This window comes from Macaca thibetana, chromosome 16, assembly GCF_024542745.1.
Source record: "Macaca thibetana thibetana isolate TM-01 chromosome 16, ASM2454274v1, whole genome shotgun sequence".
In the NCBI taxonomy this organism is placed as follows: Eukaryota; Metazoa; Chordata; class Mammalia; order Primates; family Cercopithecidae; genus Macaca; species Macaca thibetana.
In genome coordinates, this window is record NC_065593.1 from 9597655 (window position 1) to 9610639 (window position 12985).

Genomic DNA, 12985 nt, shown 5'->3' on the forward strand with positions numbered 1-12985 from the left:
GTTTCCCCATCCATAATATGAGAGAGGAATTAAATGATCTCTAGAGACACTTTCAGTGCCAGAAGCCTGCAAGTTCTTGCAAATCTCTCCATGGCTTGTAGCTGTCTTTGTCATCAAGGTGCTGAACTGCTCTGTGTTGAACACCTTGCTCTTGAGGAATTTAACAGGCCAGGGAGGAATGTAGAAAGAAAGACCAGAAGCGGAGCTAAGGGGTCCTGGAGGAGCCAGAAAGAGGCATGTGGGGAGAGGTGAGAAGGGGCACGTTGGAGGAAGTGCACAGTGCTGGGGTACGCAGAAGTACAGCCAGGCAGGCACCTGACGCTCGGCTTCAGCTCTGTGTCAGGTGACACGGCCACCCACACACCTCCCCACCCCAGGTGCCCTGGGCTGCTTACCCTGCAGCATTGCCGACGTGGTGTAGTAGTTGAATGGCACGTTTTTCACCAGGTATGCCTCGGGGTCGAGGCTGGCCAGCTTAGCTCTCACCAGCACTGACTTGCCAGTGCCAGCTGTGCCCACCAGCATGACAGGCCGCCGCCGCGCCATCAGCCGCTCCATGAAGTAGCACACACGGATGGTCTCACTCGTGTGCACCAAACATGCCTGGAACAGGAGCACAATAAACCTGCCAAGGGTGGGTTCCAGGGAGAAACAGATGTACCACCAATGTTCCAAAGCATTTCAGAAGAGGGGATGTGGAGCTCCCCAAATCAACACAGGTCAGGAGTATCTTCCCTGATATTCACAGTGGGACTATCCCACAGACTCGCTCTCTGGGCTCCCTGCAGTTGGGCAGAGAGCTTCCCCACTCTTCTCTACCACCCGGGCCTCTTTCTCTGTGGCCTCTCTAATGCATTTTAAAATCTTCTGCCCCTGCCATTTCCTCCTCTCTTGAGGAAATGTCCTGGCCTTTAGGAGAATCTGTGACTTCATTACGCCTATCATCTCCTCTGCAAAGTCATGGAGCTGGGGATGACTAGTTCCTAGCAAGGACAAATGCTCAGATGCCCATGCGCGGCTGCTACTGGAGCCACTGCAGATCCTTGAGGGTAACTGCACGCACGTCCTGGGCCGCTCAGCCGCACTCACCTGCAAGGGCATCTCGGGGTCAAATTCAAACTGGGGGATGAGCTTGGACCAAGGCTCGAATTTCTTGGTCTCTGGGTCGATGTAATAGTCAAAGATGGTTCCTTGGGCAGGAAACTTGACTGTTTTGAACTCAGTCAGCCACCATTTGCTGAACTCTGCCCGGTAGTCCACAAGCTGTAAAAACAAAGACAGTCAGGGGACAAGGTCCTCCAGAACTCAAGAAGCCCACACAGGAGGCCACAGCATAAGATAGAGGGTCAGGGCAGGATAATGTGCTCCTCCCTGTGCGGGCCTGCCGGATAGACCAGCTTCTCCAGGAAGGCAACGCTGCCCTGAGGGTCAACCCTGACCAGGCCCAACTATGCAGGGGGCACGCACAGGCATCCTTGCTTGACCACGCAGCTGAGCCAGCCTGGTCCTGCCATGTCTTGCAGCCATTGAAGGGTGGAGAGGGTTGAGGGAGGGAGGTGGAAGAACATGGGGGAGAATCAAGAACTCCTGGAGAGATAGATTGGCCCCATTCTTTGACGCCTGAGATTCTCTGCAGTTCCCAGGGTGGCAGCCTGAGGTTGGAGTGGAACGGTGACTCTTGACACCTGGGGCACAGAGCGCTGGAGTGAGAAGAGCCTCAGAAGGGTATGGGTGTCAGGTAGGTAACCACAGGCAGGTCCTTCTTTCTATGCCTCAATCTCCTCATCTGTAAAATGAGGTTTCTAGAAAGATTTCCAAGGTTCTTGCAAGAGCTAAAATCCTAGAATCTAGGAGCAGCAGGGGAGACAGAGCTGTACTGGTCTTTCTGACAAAAGGAATAAGTAGAGTCATATAATTTGCATGCATGCCTATTACATAATGAGCCTCTTATGCATGGGCTGTACACCCAGTGTACTCAAACCATCTTATTGTGTCCAAGCAAACACATACACACACACACACTGAGACCCAAAACATACCCATTGCTACTGGCAACTCTCTGGGAGGGCAAACCCACTCTTTAAACATACCGAACTAAGGAAAATCCTAAAAGAAAAAAAAATTGGACATTTTAGAAAACATTCGGCCGGGCGGGTCACTCACGTCTATAATCGCAGGACTTTGGGAGGCCGAGGCGGGCGGATCAGGAGGTCAGGAGATGGAAACCATTCTGGCTAACATGGTGAAACCCTGTCTCTACTAAAAATACTAAAAAGTTAGCCAGGTGTTGTGGTGGGCGCCTGTAGTCCCAGCTACTCGGGAGGCTGAGGCAGGAGAATGGTGTGAACCCAGGAGGTGGAGCTTGCAGTGAGCTGAGACCGTGCCACTGCACTCCAGCCTGGGCGACAGAGCGAGACTCTGTCTCAAAAAAAAAAAAAAAAAAAAAAAAAAAAGAAAAGAAAAAAAAAAGAGAGAGAGAGAAAATATTCATGGAGGGCAGGACAAAGACAGAGTTCAAAGGCTGAACAGACCAGGGAGCTGGGCACATGGCAACAACTATGAACCCCAAAAAAAGGGCATTCCTCATTTTGCTGTCTGTTAAGTAAATAGGATTGAAGTCTTTTGCTTTAAAATGACAGTGGAAATGGGTGGTAAGATAAGAAAAGATTTGTTTGATGTTCTGATTCTGATTTGAATTTAGATCAAGGGGACGTTATAACTTCTCAATATTGTTCTCTGGAACCAGAAGCCTAGAGGAAACCCCCATTCTTAACTCCTAGATAATATGCTTCAAGACCTTCAACTTTCTACAAAAACCAGATTTTAGGTTTCTATGGAAACTCTGAAATGAAGGCCACCTCTAGAAGGAAGGAAGTGTGGGTCTTCTCCTTTCCTCACCCCCGATGCTGCCTTGAGATGCCCGGCAATTTCTCAGCTAAGCCCTTGGCTGGGCCATACCGACATTGTCTCACCTTCCTGTAAGCTAGTACTTGACTGCACCTTGTACTATAATTGGACACTGTAAAATCAAGGTGACCTCTGCTGGGCCAGTCCAATGGTCCTTTCTTTTACTTTTTCTTTTTTTTTTTTTTTTTTTTTTTTTGAGATGGAGTCTCACTCTGTCGCCTAGGCTGGAGTGCAGTGGCGTGATCTCGGCTCACAGCAACCTCCGCCTCCCGGGTTCAAGCAGTTCTCTGCCTCAGCCTCCCGAGCAGCTGGGACTACAGGCGCCCACCACCATGCCCAAGCCTGGCTAACTTCTTATATTTTTAGTAGAGACGGGGTTTCACCATATTGTCTAGGCTGGTCTTGAACTATGGACCTCGTGATCCACCTGCCTTGGTCTCCCAAAGTGCTGGGATTACAGGCCTGAGCCCCTGCGCCCAGCCCAATGATCCTATCTTAATTCCACTCCATGGTATCTCTTCAGCATGGTCCCTTCTGAAATCCCCATATCCCTTGGGCTCTGACAGTTCACTGTTTTCTCTCTGCCCTTTAACCTGGAGGACATGAGGACTTTACTGGCATACTGTGGTAGAGTTGGGAACCCAGTGTTACTTCGCTTCATTTTCACAATGCTATGGGTTATCCTGGTTACTTAAAATTATTCCTATTTTATAAAGTGGGTGTTTTATGAAAAGACAGAATTGGGAGTTGAACTCAGGTTGTCAGTCTCACAATCTGGTGTTTTCTCCACCTCATGTTTCTGAGAGTTTTTTTTTGTAGTTCTGTTCTGCTTTTATGAAAGTTTTTTCAATGTAAGCACCATTGGTGTTCCTGATGTGAATATGTTGGCGAAATTCCTACCTTCCTATTTACAGCACTACTTTTGGTGTTTAGCTTTAATGCAGGCTGTGTAGGGGTCTGGGATGTGCCCTGCTGCTAAAAGCTTTCTCCCTTGTCCTCTCCCCAGGTTGCCGGCAGGGCTGTCGATTACTTCAAGTGCTCCAGTGCCCAGGACGCCTGGAGGGATGCTTTCTCTGGGGCTTTTAAAAGGCTTGAGGGGATTTAAATTTTTATACCCAGAGTTAGAAAAATTGATCACATATTTTCATCCTGTTACCCCACTGCCTGCTCAGCATCAATACGAGAGAGAAGCCCAGCGGTCGCTGTCTGACATTTTGCCAGCCCCAGGTCAGAGACTGCATTTGATGGGGAGTAATAACCTATGCATTTGGGATTTCTGTGCAGTTCAGCCAGGTCTCATCCATCCTGCTGAAATCTCTGCCTCCTTGCCTCAAAGGGGAAACGTAAAGCTGTCAAAGAAGTAGTCCACAGAGAAGCTCCAAAGACTACAGAACAGACAGCAGAAAATTCTCAGATGTCGAACTCCTGGTTCATCTATCCTCCTGTCCTTGGAGATTTCCCTTTCTGCCTCCAGGGCATCCGGCTCTGGGGAGGGCGGTAGAGAAAGGTGCACTTCCTGAGAGCCTGTGAGAGCTGCTTTCTGAATTTTGAGCACCAAAGAACACATCAGGGAGTGATGGGTGGTAGGACGGATGTTAACAGCCAGGGCCCTTGAAAATGAAAAAGAAGTTAATTGCTAATTCTTTTGTGTCCAAGTTCACTTTCATTTTGGATTTCTAGAACATGATTTTGCCGGAGGAGGCTGAAACTTTCTACTTTTCTTTGAAAGAGGCTCACAATCAATCCAGACTGAAAAGGGTAAATCATAACTTTCTAACAATTACAGCTTGGTCTGATCCCCCGTTGCAAGAGAGGCAGCAGATACTTGCTATGGAACCGAATATTTTTACTAGAAGAATATTAATAATAAACACCCATGGGTTGTGCTAAGTACCTTGCATAGATTCATGCTGAGTGATTAGAACAGTATGCATTCAACTTAATCCTCACCACCCTCCTAGGAGCTGGGTACCCCATCATTATCCTTTGTGAACATGGCGAGAGTAAGGTAGAGAGAGGTTAAGTTACTTGACTAAGGTTCCCCAGATAATAGGGGCAGAGTTACAGTTCAAATCCATAGTTCATGTTCTTTTTTATTTTTATTTTTTGCTTTTCTCATTGATTTTTAAAAATCACTTTATGGTAGTATGACTGATATACAAAACCTGTACATATTTAACCCATACGATGTGATGAGTTTAGAATATACTTGTGAAACCATCACCACAGTCTATGCATAAACCTCCATATCACCTTCAAAGTTCCCTTCCATGCTCTTATTTATCATCGTTACTATTATTGTTATTGTTGTTTTGTGCTAAGAACATTTGATGTAAGATTTATCTTCCCTCTTAGAAATCTTTCTTTTTTTTTTTTTTTTTTTTTTTTTTAAGAAAAAGGAAATCTTTCCATTTGCAACAACATGATGAACCTGGAGATTGTCATGCTAGGTGAAATAAGCCAGGCACAGAAGAACAAATCTGACATGATTCCACTTACAAGATGCAGCTAAAATAGTCAATTCACAGAAGTGAAGAGAGGAATTGAGGTTGCCAGTGGCTGGGGGAGGGAGCAATGGAAGGTATAGGTCAAAGGGTACAAAGTTTTGGTTATAAAAATGATTAAGTCCAAGATGAATAAATCTTCTGTACCAGAAAGTTCCTATAGTAACAATACTCTATTGTATACTTAAAATTTGCTAACACAGTCCATGTTCTTAATTGCCATGCAATATTGCATAATAGCTATCATCAGTTTATAAAAGACTGGTTTGCATAATATTGAATGTTTTTCTTTCTAGATAAAATATATTTTATTTGGAGAAAAATAAGTAAAGAAAAAGGCTAGAAATACCAGAAGGGTGAGGGGATAGGATGCAAAGATATTCCAAACCACATATCCCTTCTTCCACTCAACATGAGACTATAGCAGTTAACAGTATGAGATAAATTCCACTTTGGTTTTCCAATCCTAGATGCTAATTAGACTTTGGTCCAACGTTCTCTAGACAGCTTTGAGTTTCGTGGGTATGGAGATATGATGGTTAACTCTGGCCTGGTAGGGAGTGGTACATCCTTGTTCTAGAGGTTTTTAAGAAAACTGAAGGGTTTCCTTCCACTCAAGCTTCCAGAGCACAGCCTTCTTCCACCCCTTTCTCCACAAACACACCACCTGGCAAAGTAGTGCATATATACCAGCAGTTGCTCAAACTCAAACACTGTATAAGTTCCCAAGAAATCAAAGGTATGTTCAGTAGCTCAAAAAGGAAAAGCTCTGAACACACCACGACCTCATGTATCTCACCCTATAAGGGCTTGCTAGGGGGACTGATGTCTTTAGCAGAGTAATAGGTAGGTGACTAAATAGTTTGCTGCTTTCAAGTCCATTCTGACATTTAGCTGTCCTATCTTCCAAATCTTTGCTAAAGGTTCATTGTTTTGCTGCTACAGACTTCAACGTGGATGTTGAACTCAATATATCTCCTTACCTGATCCTGGACCATTGCTCCGCCGAAAGCCCAGATGGCAGCAAACACAAAATAATGCTCATAAATTTCCTTAGGGCAGTCTGCAGGGATATCCTCCGTGGTCAGGAGACATTCCAGAAGGTGACACACCATCTGGACCATGCTCTGCTCTGGGATGGGAATGATTTTCTTAAACCTGCAAAGAGAGACCCGAGGGGATCTGAAACACAGTGGATATTCCATTCTGGTGGTGCTGTTGGACAGCTATGGAACCACTCAGTTTCAGCGGACTCATGGCCTGTCAAGTTCTTTGGGATTACAGACGACCAGAGCGCCACTTAAGCCTTTATTCTCATCAGCTGTTCTCGTGCCAGCTTCCTTTGTAAGGAAGTAAGGGCCCAGAGCTCTCCTGAGGACTTTCTCATCTCCTTTCCTTTGACACCCTCTCCCTGCGCGCTTCTCCTTCTGTTGATGATCCCCTCTCAGTCCCTGGGAAACCCAGGTGTTTGCAACAAGGAAAAACCACTTTTTCGCGTGTTTCACAATTTCTGCAACTGTCAAAAAGCACCTAAACTGTAATCCCAGCACTTTGGGAGGCCGAGGCTGGAGGATCATGAGGTCAGGAGATGGAGACCATCCTGGCTAACACGGTGAAACCCTGTCTCTACTAAAAATACAAAAAATTAGCCGGGCGCAGTGGTGGGTGCCTGTAGTCCCAGCTACTCAGGAGGCTGAGGCAGGAGAATGGCGTGAACCCGGGAGGCAGAGCTTGCAGTGAGCCAAGATCACACCACTGCATTCCAGCCTGGGTGACAGAGTGAGACTCCGTCAAAAAAAAAAAAAAAAAAAAAAAAAAAGCACCTAAAGAGGCACTTTGGGTGCAATTCTGAGGCTTGCCCTTTTACCTCTTCACCTCAGAAGTTTCCTTCCATTGAAAACACCAAAAAGACTTTTTCTGGGGCCGGGATCTTATCTGGGAAGTAGAGTGGACCAGGACAGATGGTTATTTTATACAATCATGATGAACTGAATGGAGTTCTTCAACTGAAAGTACACCTCTGTAACCCTGCCCTGGCCTGGTGTTTGCACTTTTAATCTTGGCTTTAGAGGCCTCAATTGAAAGGCAGATATCAAGAGATGCACAAAAGACATCCTATGCCCCGTGCAGCAGGAGCATACACAAGCTCACGCACACATACTTTCCTTTCCATGGGTACCCTCATCATACCACATGTATCTGCAGAGTACACAGCGTACCCCCACACTCAGCCCACATCGCCACCTCCCACAGGATGACATGTTCACAGGCAGCCTGGAGGCAGAGTCCGTTTTCATAACATATACGGCACTGTCAATGGACACCTTAACAGTCATTTCCCAGCACTGAACCTCAGAGTTGCATGGCACACCATTCACTTTTTAGCATTTGTGCTGGTTTTGAATCTAGTTGCAATTCTTACAACAAACGCTATGATGTTTTTAGAGTTTAACAGTCTAGGTATTACTTCCATGAGTGATGAGAAGAGTGACTCCTCGACGGGTGTTCCCTCATTTGTTTGATGTGTATTTGTAACAGACAGATACAACACAACTCTCTCAGGCTCAGTGCTGGATAAGCCTGAGAGGATAACAAAGAGGATACGTGCCAACTGCCCTTCTATTCCAAACAGAGATTCCAGACAACTTAGGTGGGACTTGCAGAGGGTTTTGCAACCCTGGCTTCTCACCCTCTCAAGAGCACAGAGGACAAAGCGGGAGATGCTGGAAGGCCTGGAAACTAGCATTCAGAATACTAGAGAGAGCTCTGGGTAGGCAACGAGTGTCCCCTCCTGCACAGGGAAGGTAGCTGCTTTCCCCTAACAGCCAGGGAAAGGGGCTTCAGTAGGATTACTCCGAGTTGGTGAAGGACCCTTGCCTGGAAAACCCCTGAGAGTTGCTGATCTCCCAGTGGAGAGTGGGGAGGTCCCTTGCGGGTGCAGCCTGTGCTCCAGTTTGTCAAAGCAGAGGAGGGGTAAGCATCTCCTGGAATCCAGGTGTGGACTGTGTGCAGCAGGGGTTGTCTGAGTGCTGGCTGAGGGATCAGGTGAGTCAGATGGGGTTTGTGTAGGAGGCGGGACCTGACGGGCTAGAGAAGCAGTTACTTTCTTCCAGAATAACAGATGAAAGATTTCCAGTGATGGGGAGGAGCCAAGGAGTTCCCAAAAATTACCAAAGAGAAGAAGTCGGATTTCAAGATCTATCACAGTTGGGGCAACCAACTAAGGCCGCACCAGTTGCAGTCAGGTAAGGATTTCTCCTGCCCCTTCCCCTCTTCTCTCCACCCCTCTTTTATGCCGAGGGGTCAGAAGTTATAGCCAGGGAGTAGGTCACTGGCAGAGAAAGGAGAGAAGTCAAAAACACGCCCCTTTCCCATTGCAGTCCTGAGCTGAGGCGGGTGGGGCAGAAGCCTCCATTATGAATGGAGTTTGTTTCTTTATATTTTCACTGGCCTAACACACACGTGTATGTATGACTGTGTGACTAGAAGTGATCAGATGCCTTTTTATCGGAAAAGTCATACAGAAAAGTCATAGACCTTGACCTAGATCTCACGCAGGGGCAGGAGAAGAACTAGTCACATCTAATGGTTTTAAAGGAACAGTAGGAAATAAAATAAAGCTGTTTTATAATTGCCCCTTATGGGCCTGCTTATTTAATAAGAAGTTATTATCTGTTGACATGACACGGCTTTGTAGTGACAGGGCCACATGAAGCGAGCATTACAACACTGTGACTGCATAAAATAGAAGGAAGGCTTTAAAGCAAGTGTCTGTTACTAACTGGCTATGATGCCAGGGGAGCATCGTGGAGCCACAGCTCCCTCATCGGCAGGATGGCTGTGAGAATGAAAAGACATCGGCCGGGCATGGTGGCTTATGCCTGTAATCCCAGCACTTTGGGAGGCCCAGGAGGGCAGATCACGAGGTCAAGAGATTGAGACCACCCTGGCCAACATGGTGAAACTCTGTCTCTACTAAAAATACAAAAATTAGCTGGGTGTGGTGGTGGGCGCCTATAGTCCCAGCTACTCGGAGGCTGAGGCAGGAGAATCTCTTGAACCCGGAGGCGGAGGTTGCAGTGAGCCGAGATTGCACCACTGCACTCCAGCCTGGGCGACAGAGCGAGACTCTGTTTAAAAAAAAAAAAAAAAAAAAAAAAAAAGAAAGAAAAGACATTACACCTAGAATGGGCAGAGAGTTCCGGGGAGAGTTGCCTCTGGATAGACTTAATACACTCAGAATATTCAAAGCTGTTTTAAAGGCTTGTGCATGCACCGGCACACATGCACACACAAAGACACACGAGTTTGCCATCTCTTGTTCTAAATGTCCACAGTGAGAAATAGCAGACTTTTAATTAAAGGTATATGGGACAAGCGTCTCAGGAAAATCCTAAAGAACGGGAATGCAAAGGAAAAGAAATTATTTTATCAAAAAGATACTTGCACTCTTGTTTATTGCAGCACTATTCACAATAGCGAAGTCATGGAATCAACCTGAGTTTCCATCAACAGACAATTGAATTTAAAAGGTGGTGTAGGCAGGATGCAGTGGTTTACACCTATAATCTCAGGACTTTGGGATGCTGAGGCAGGCGGATCACCTGAGGTCAGGGGTTTGAGACCAGCCTGGCCAACATGGCAAAACCCCATCTCTACTAAAAATACAAAAATTAGGCCGGGTGCAGTGGCTCACGCCTGTAATCCCAGCACTTTGGGAGGCCAAGGCGGGCAGATCACGAGGTCAAGAGACCGAGACCATCCTGGCCAATATGGTGAAACCCCGTCTCTACTAAAAATACAAAAAATTAGCTGGGCGTGGTGGCACATGCCTATAGTCCCAGCTACTTGGCAAGGTGAGGCAGGAGAATCGCTTGAACCCAGAAGGCGGAGGTTGCAGTGAGTTGAGGTTGCGCCACTGCACTCCAGCCTGGACTACAGAGCGAGACTCTGACAAAAAAAAAACAAAAAAAAACAAAAAAACAAAAATTAGCTGGATATGGTAATGCTCACTTGTAATCCCAGCTACTCAGAAGGCTGAGGCAGGAGAATCGCTTGAACCCAGGAGGTGGAGGCTGCAGTGAGCCAAGATCGCACCACTGCACTCCAGCCTGGGTGACAGAGCAAGACAATGACTCAAAAAAAAAAAAAAAAATGGTGTGTATATATATCTACGTATACCACATGGAATACTACTTAGTCATAAAAAAGAATGAAATCATGTCTTTTGCAGCAACATGCATGGAACTGGAGTCCATTATCCTTAGCGAAATGACTGCGAAACGGATAGTCAAAAACTGTTTGTTCTCACTTGTAAGTGGGATCTAAACAGTAGGTATATATGGAAATACAGAGTGAAATAATAAACACCAGAGACTCCAAAAGGTGGGAGGGTGGCAGGGGGGTGAGGATAAAATACCCCCATTGGATACAATGTATGCTATTCAGGTGGTGGGTGCACTAAACAGCCAGATTTCACCACTACACCATATATCCCTGTAACACAACTGCACTTCTATCCCTAAATCTATACAAATAAAACTTTAAAAAGCATTTTAAAACTCAAAAACCAAAAAACAAACAAACAAAAAAACCAGGGATAGACTATTTTCCTAAAACCTTACCCTTCTCTGGTTTTCTAACTCTTGGCTGCCCGAGTCCATCTGTGATATTAACTACTGTTTTCCACTTCCAGACTCTGTTAGCTCCACGGGCTGCTTTAGCCTATGACTTCCCAAGGCCACAGAGCCCATGGGCCACCCAGGGACTAAAAGCTTTTCAAAGGCTTATACATATGTTGAGTTGGAAGAATAATTATTGACCCCGAAATAGAAAAACTATGAAATCAAAAGTAATGTTTCATTAAACAACGAAGATAGACCACAATGTCGCCTACATGACTGCAACTCAATTTTTAAGTATACAAAATTCACTTTGAATGGGAGTGGATTTTTTGGGGTATGGGCAGGGCATATGGAATGGGAGCGCCTGGCACCCTCTTGTAGTATTGTTTCCTGCAGTCTGAAGTGCTCCCTTCCCCTTGGCCTCCGTGCTTGCAAATCATTGGAGGCACAATCATATCCCATGCTTGACAAGCCAAGGAAGAAAGAGGCAGGGATCAACTGCAATGATAGACTTTAGTTTCCGGGAAACATAACCCTGACCCTAAACTGTGGTGTCTTCATGGGGCTCTGAGTCACACTGCTTTCACAGAGCCAGCCTCAGGGGCCTATTCTTGCCTCCGCTATGGGGATGGGTGTCAGCTTCACAGAATGATGTGTCAAATGGTAACAACGACAACAACAAAAAATAGCGTAAAACAAAAGCAGGTTCCAACCACGGGCAGCTCCCTGTGCTGACACAGATAGTATTCTCGCTGTAATAAGTATCCTCTTGGTCAAGAGTGATTAAGTTCTTGCTTAGTGATAAGTGATAAGTGATCAGGGCTTGTTGCTCTTACTTTTACAAACCTATAAGAGGAAAGGTAAACTCACAATATCCAACAGGGCAGGACCGTCAGATGGTACATTATACCCAATTCCACATTATCTGGGCTGTGAACGCACACAGCCAGGCACAGGGAGTGGGCCCCACAGGTCACCAACATGTGCCATTTTCACCCCTAGGTCTGTTGATCTGGCCTGTGGATTATTTATTACAAATGCAGAGCTGCTTGCCCTGTACACAGAAGGATCTGAGTCTCTGGATTATAATCTGATACTACAACCCACAGCCTCCCTCAGATATACCCACGTGGCACTCACGAAAGGAACTTTCAATCTTCCTTCTCTTCACTCACCTCACTTCATGCCTGAGCTGACAACAGGCATCCCGTAGCCATCCTAATGTGTGTTCCCTCTGCCTTCTGCCATGCCTGGAGGCATTGCTCTGGGAACATCTGACTTTGGGGCAGGACAGAACATCAGCAGGACACCAAGTATGAACCGATGGGCTTTTAATTGCTGCTTTGACTCTCTATCTTCCTTATTTCTTGGCCTACCTGGTTCTGAGTGTGTCTAAGCAGGTTGGAATGTACTTGTCAAACAGAATGGTTAGGTTGGCTCTCTCTGTCTGGATTTCCCTCTTGTCAATCCAGCTGCTCACCGGAGGGTTCCATCCCAAGTCTGCCGGGTTGATGTACAAGATCCCTGTGAGCACAGAGAATATAGTTAGGTGAATATTCCGTATACATCAGTATATTTTTCACCCCAGGGAGTTATTTTCTCTGTTTGGAAAATGTACAGAAGACTGAACTGAAAAGAAAAGGAGATTTGGCTGAGATGTGAGAGGGTAAATGGGTCTGCTATTGAGGAACAACTCCAATGGACTGGTGATAGATGGATGGGGAGCAGCTTTGAGAATCCCAAGGCCAAGTCCAGGCTCAGGAAGAAAGAAGGCTGTGACAGATCAGCGATACTTGTCATGGGAATGTGGGGGGTATGTAGTGGGTTGAATGGTGGTCCCCCGAAAGTCAAGGCCATGTCCTGACCCCTGGAACCTGCCAGTGTGATCTTATTTAGAGAAAGGGTCTTTGCAGGCTGGGCACAGTGGCTCACGCCTATAATCCCAGCACT

At 46.3% G+C, this 12985-nt stretch overlaps 1 protein-coding gene across 2 annotated transcripts in view; it reads right to left on the minus strand.

Moving 5' to 3' along the window:
* Positions 1 to 12985, minus strand: part of DNAH9 (dynein axonemal heavy chain 9) — a 378056-nt gene that overhangs the window by 199772 nt on the left and 165299 nt on the right. For both annotated transcript variants that reach the window (XM_050764993.1, XM_050764994.1), the window contains 4 exons: positions 12412 to 12559; positions 6395 to 6569; positions 1090 to 1263; positions 396 to 603 (listed from right to left, as the gene is read on the minus strand). In XM_050764993.1, the coding sequence (XP_050620950.1) occupies positions 396 to 603; positions 1090 to 1263; positions 6395 to 6569; positions 12412 to 12559 (705 nt within the window). The remainder of the gene's footprint in view (positions 1 to 395; positions 604 to 1089; positions 1264 to 6394; positions 6570 to 12411; positions 12560 to 12985) is intronic.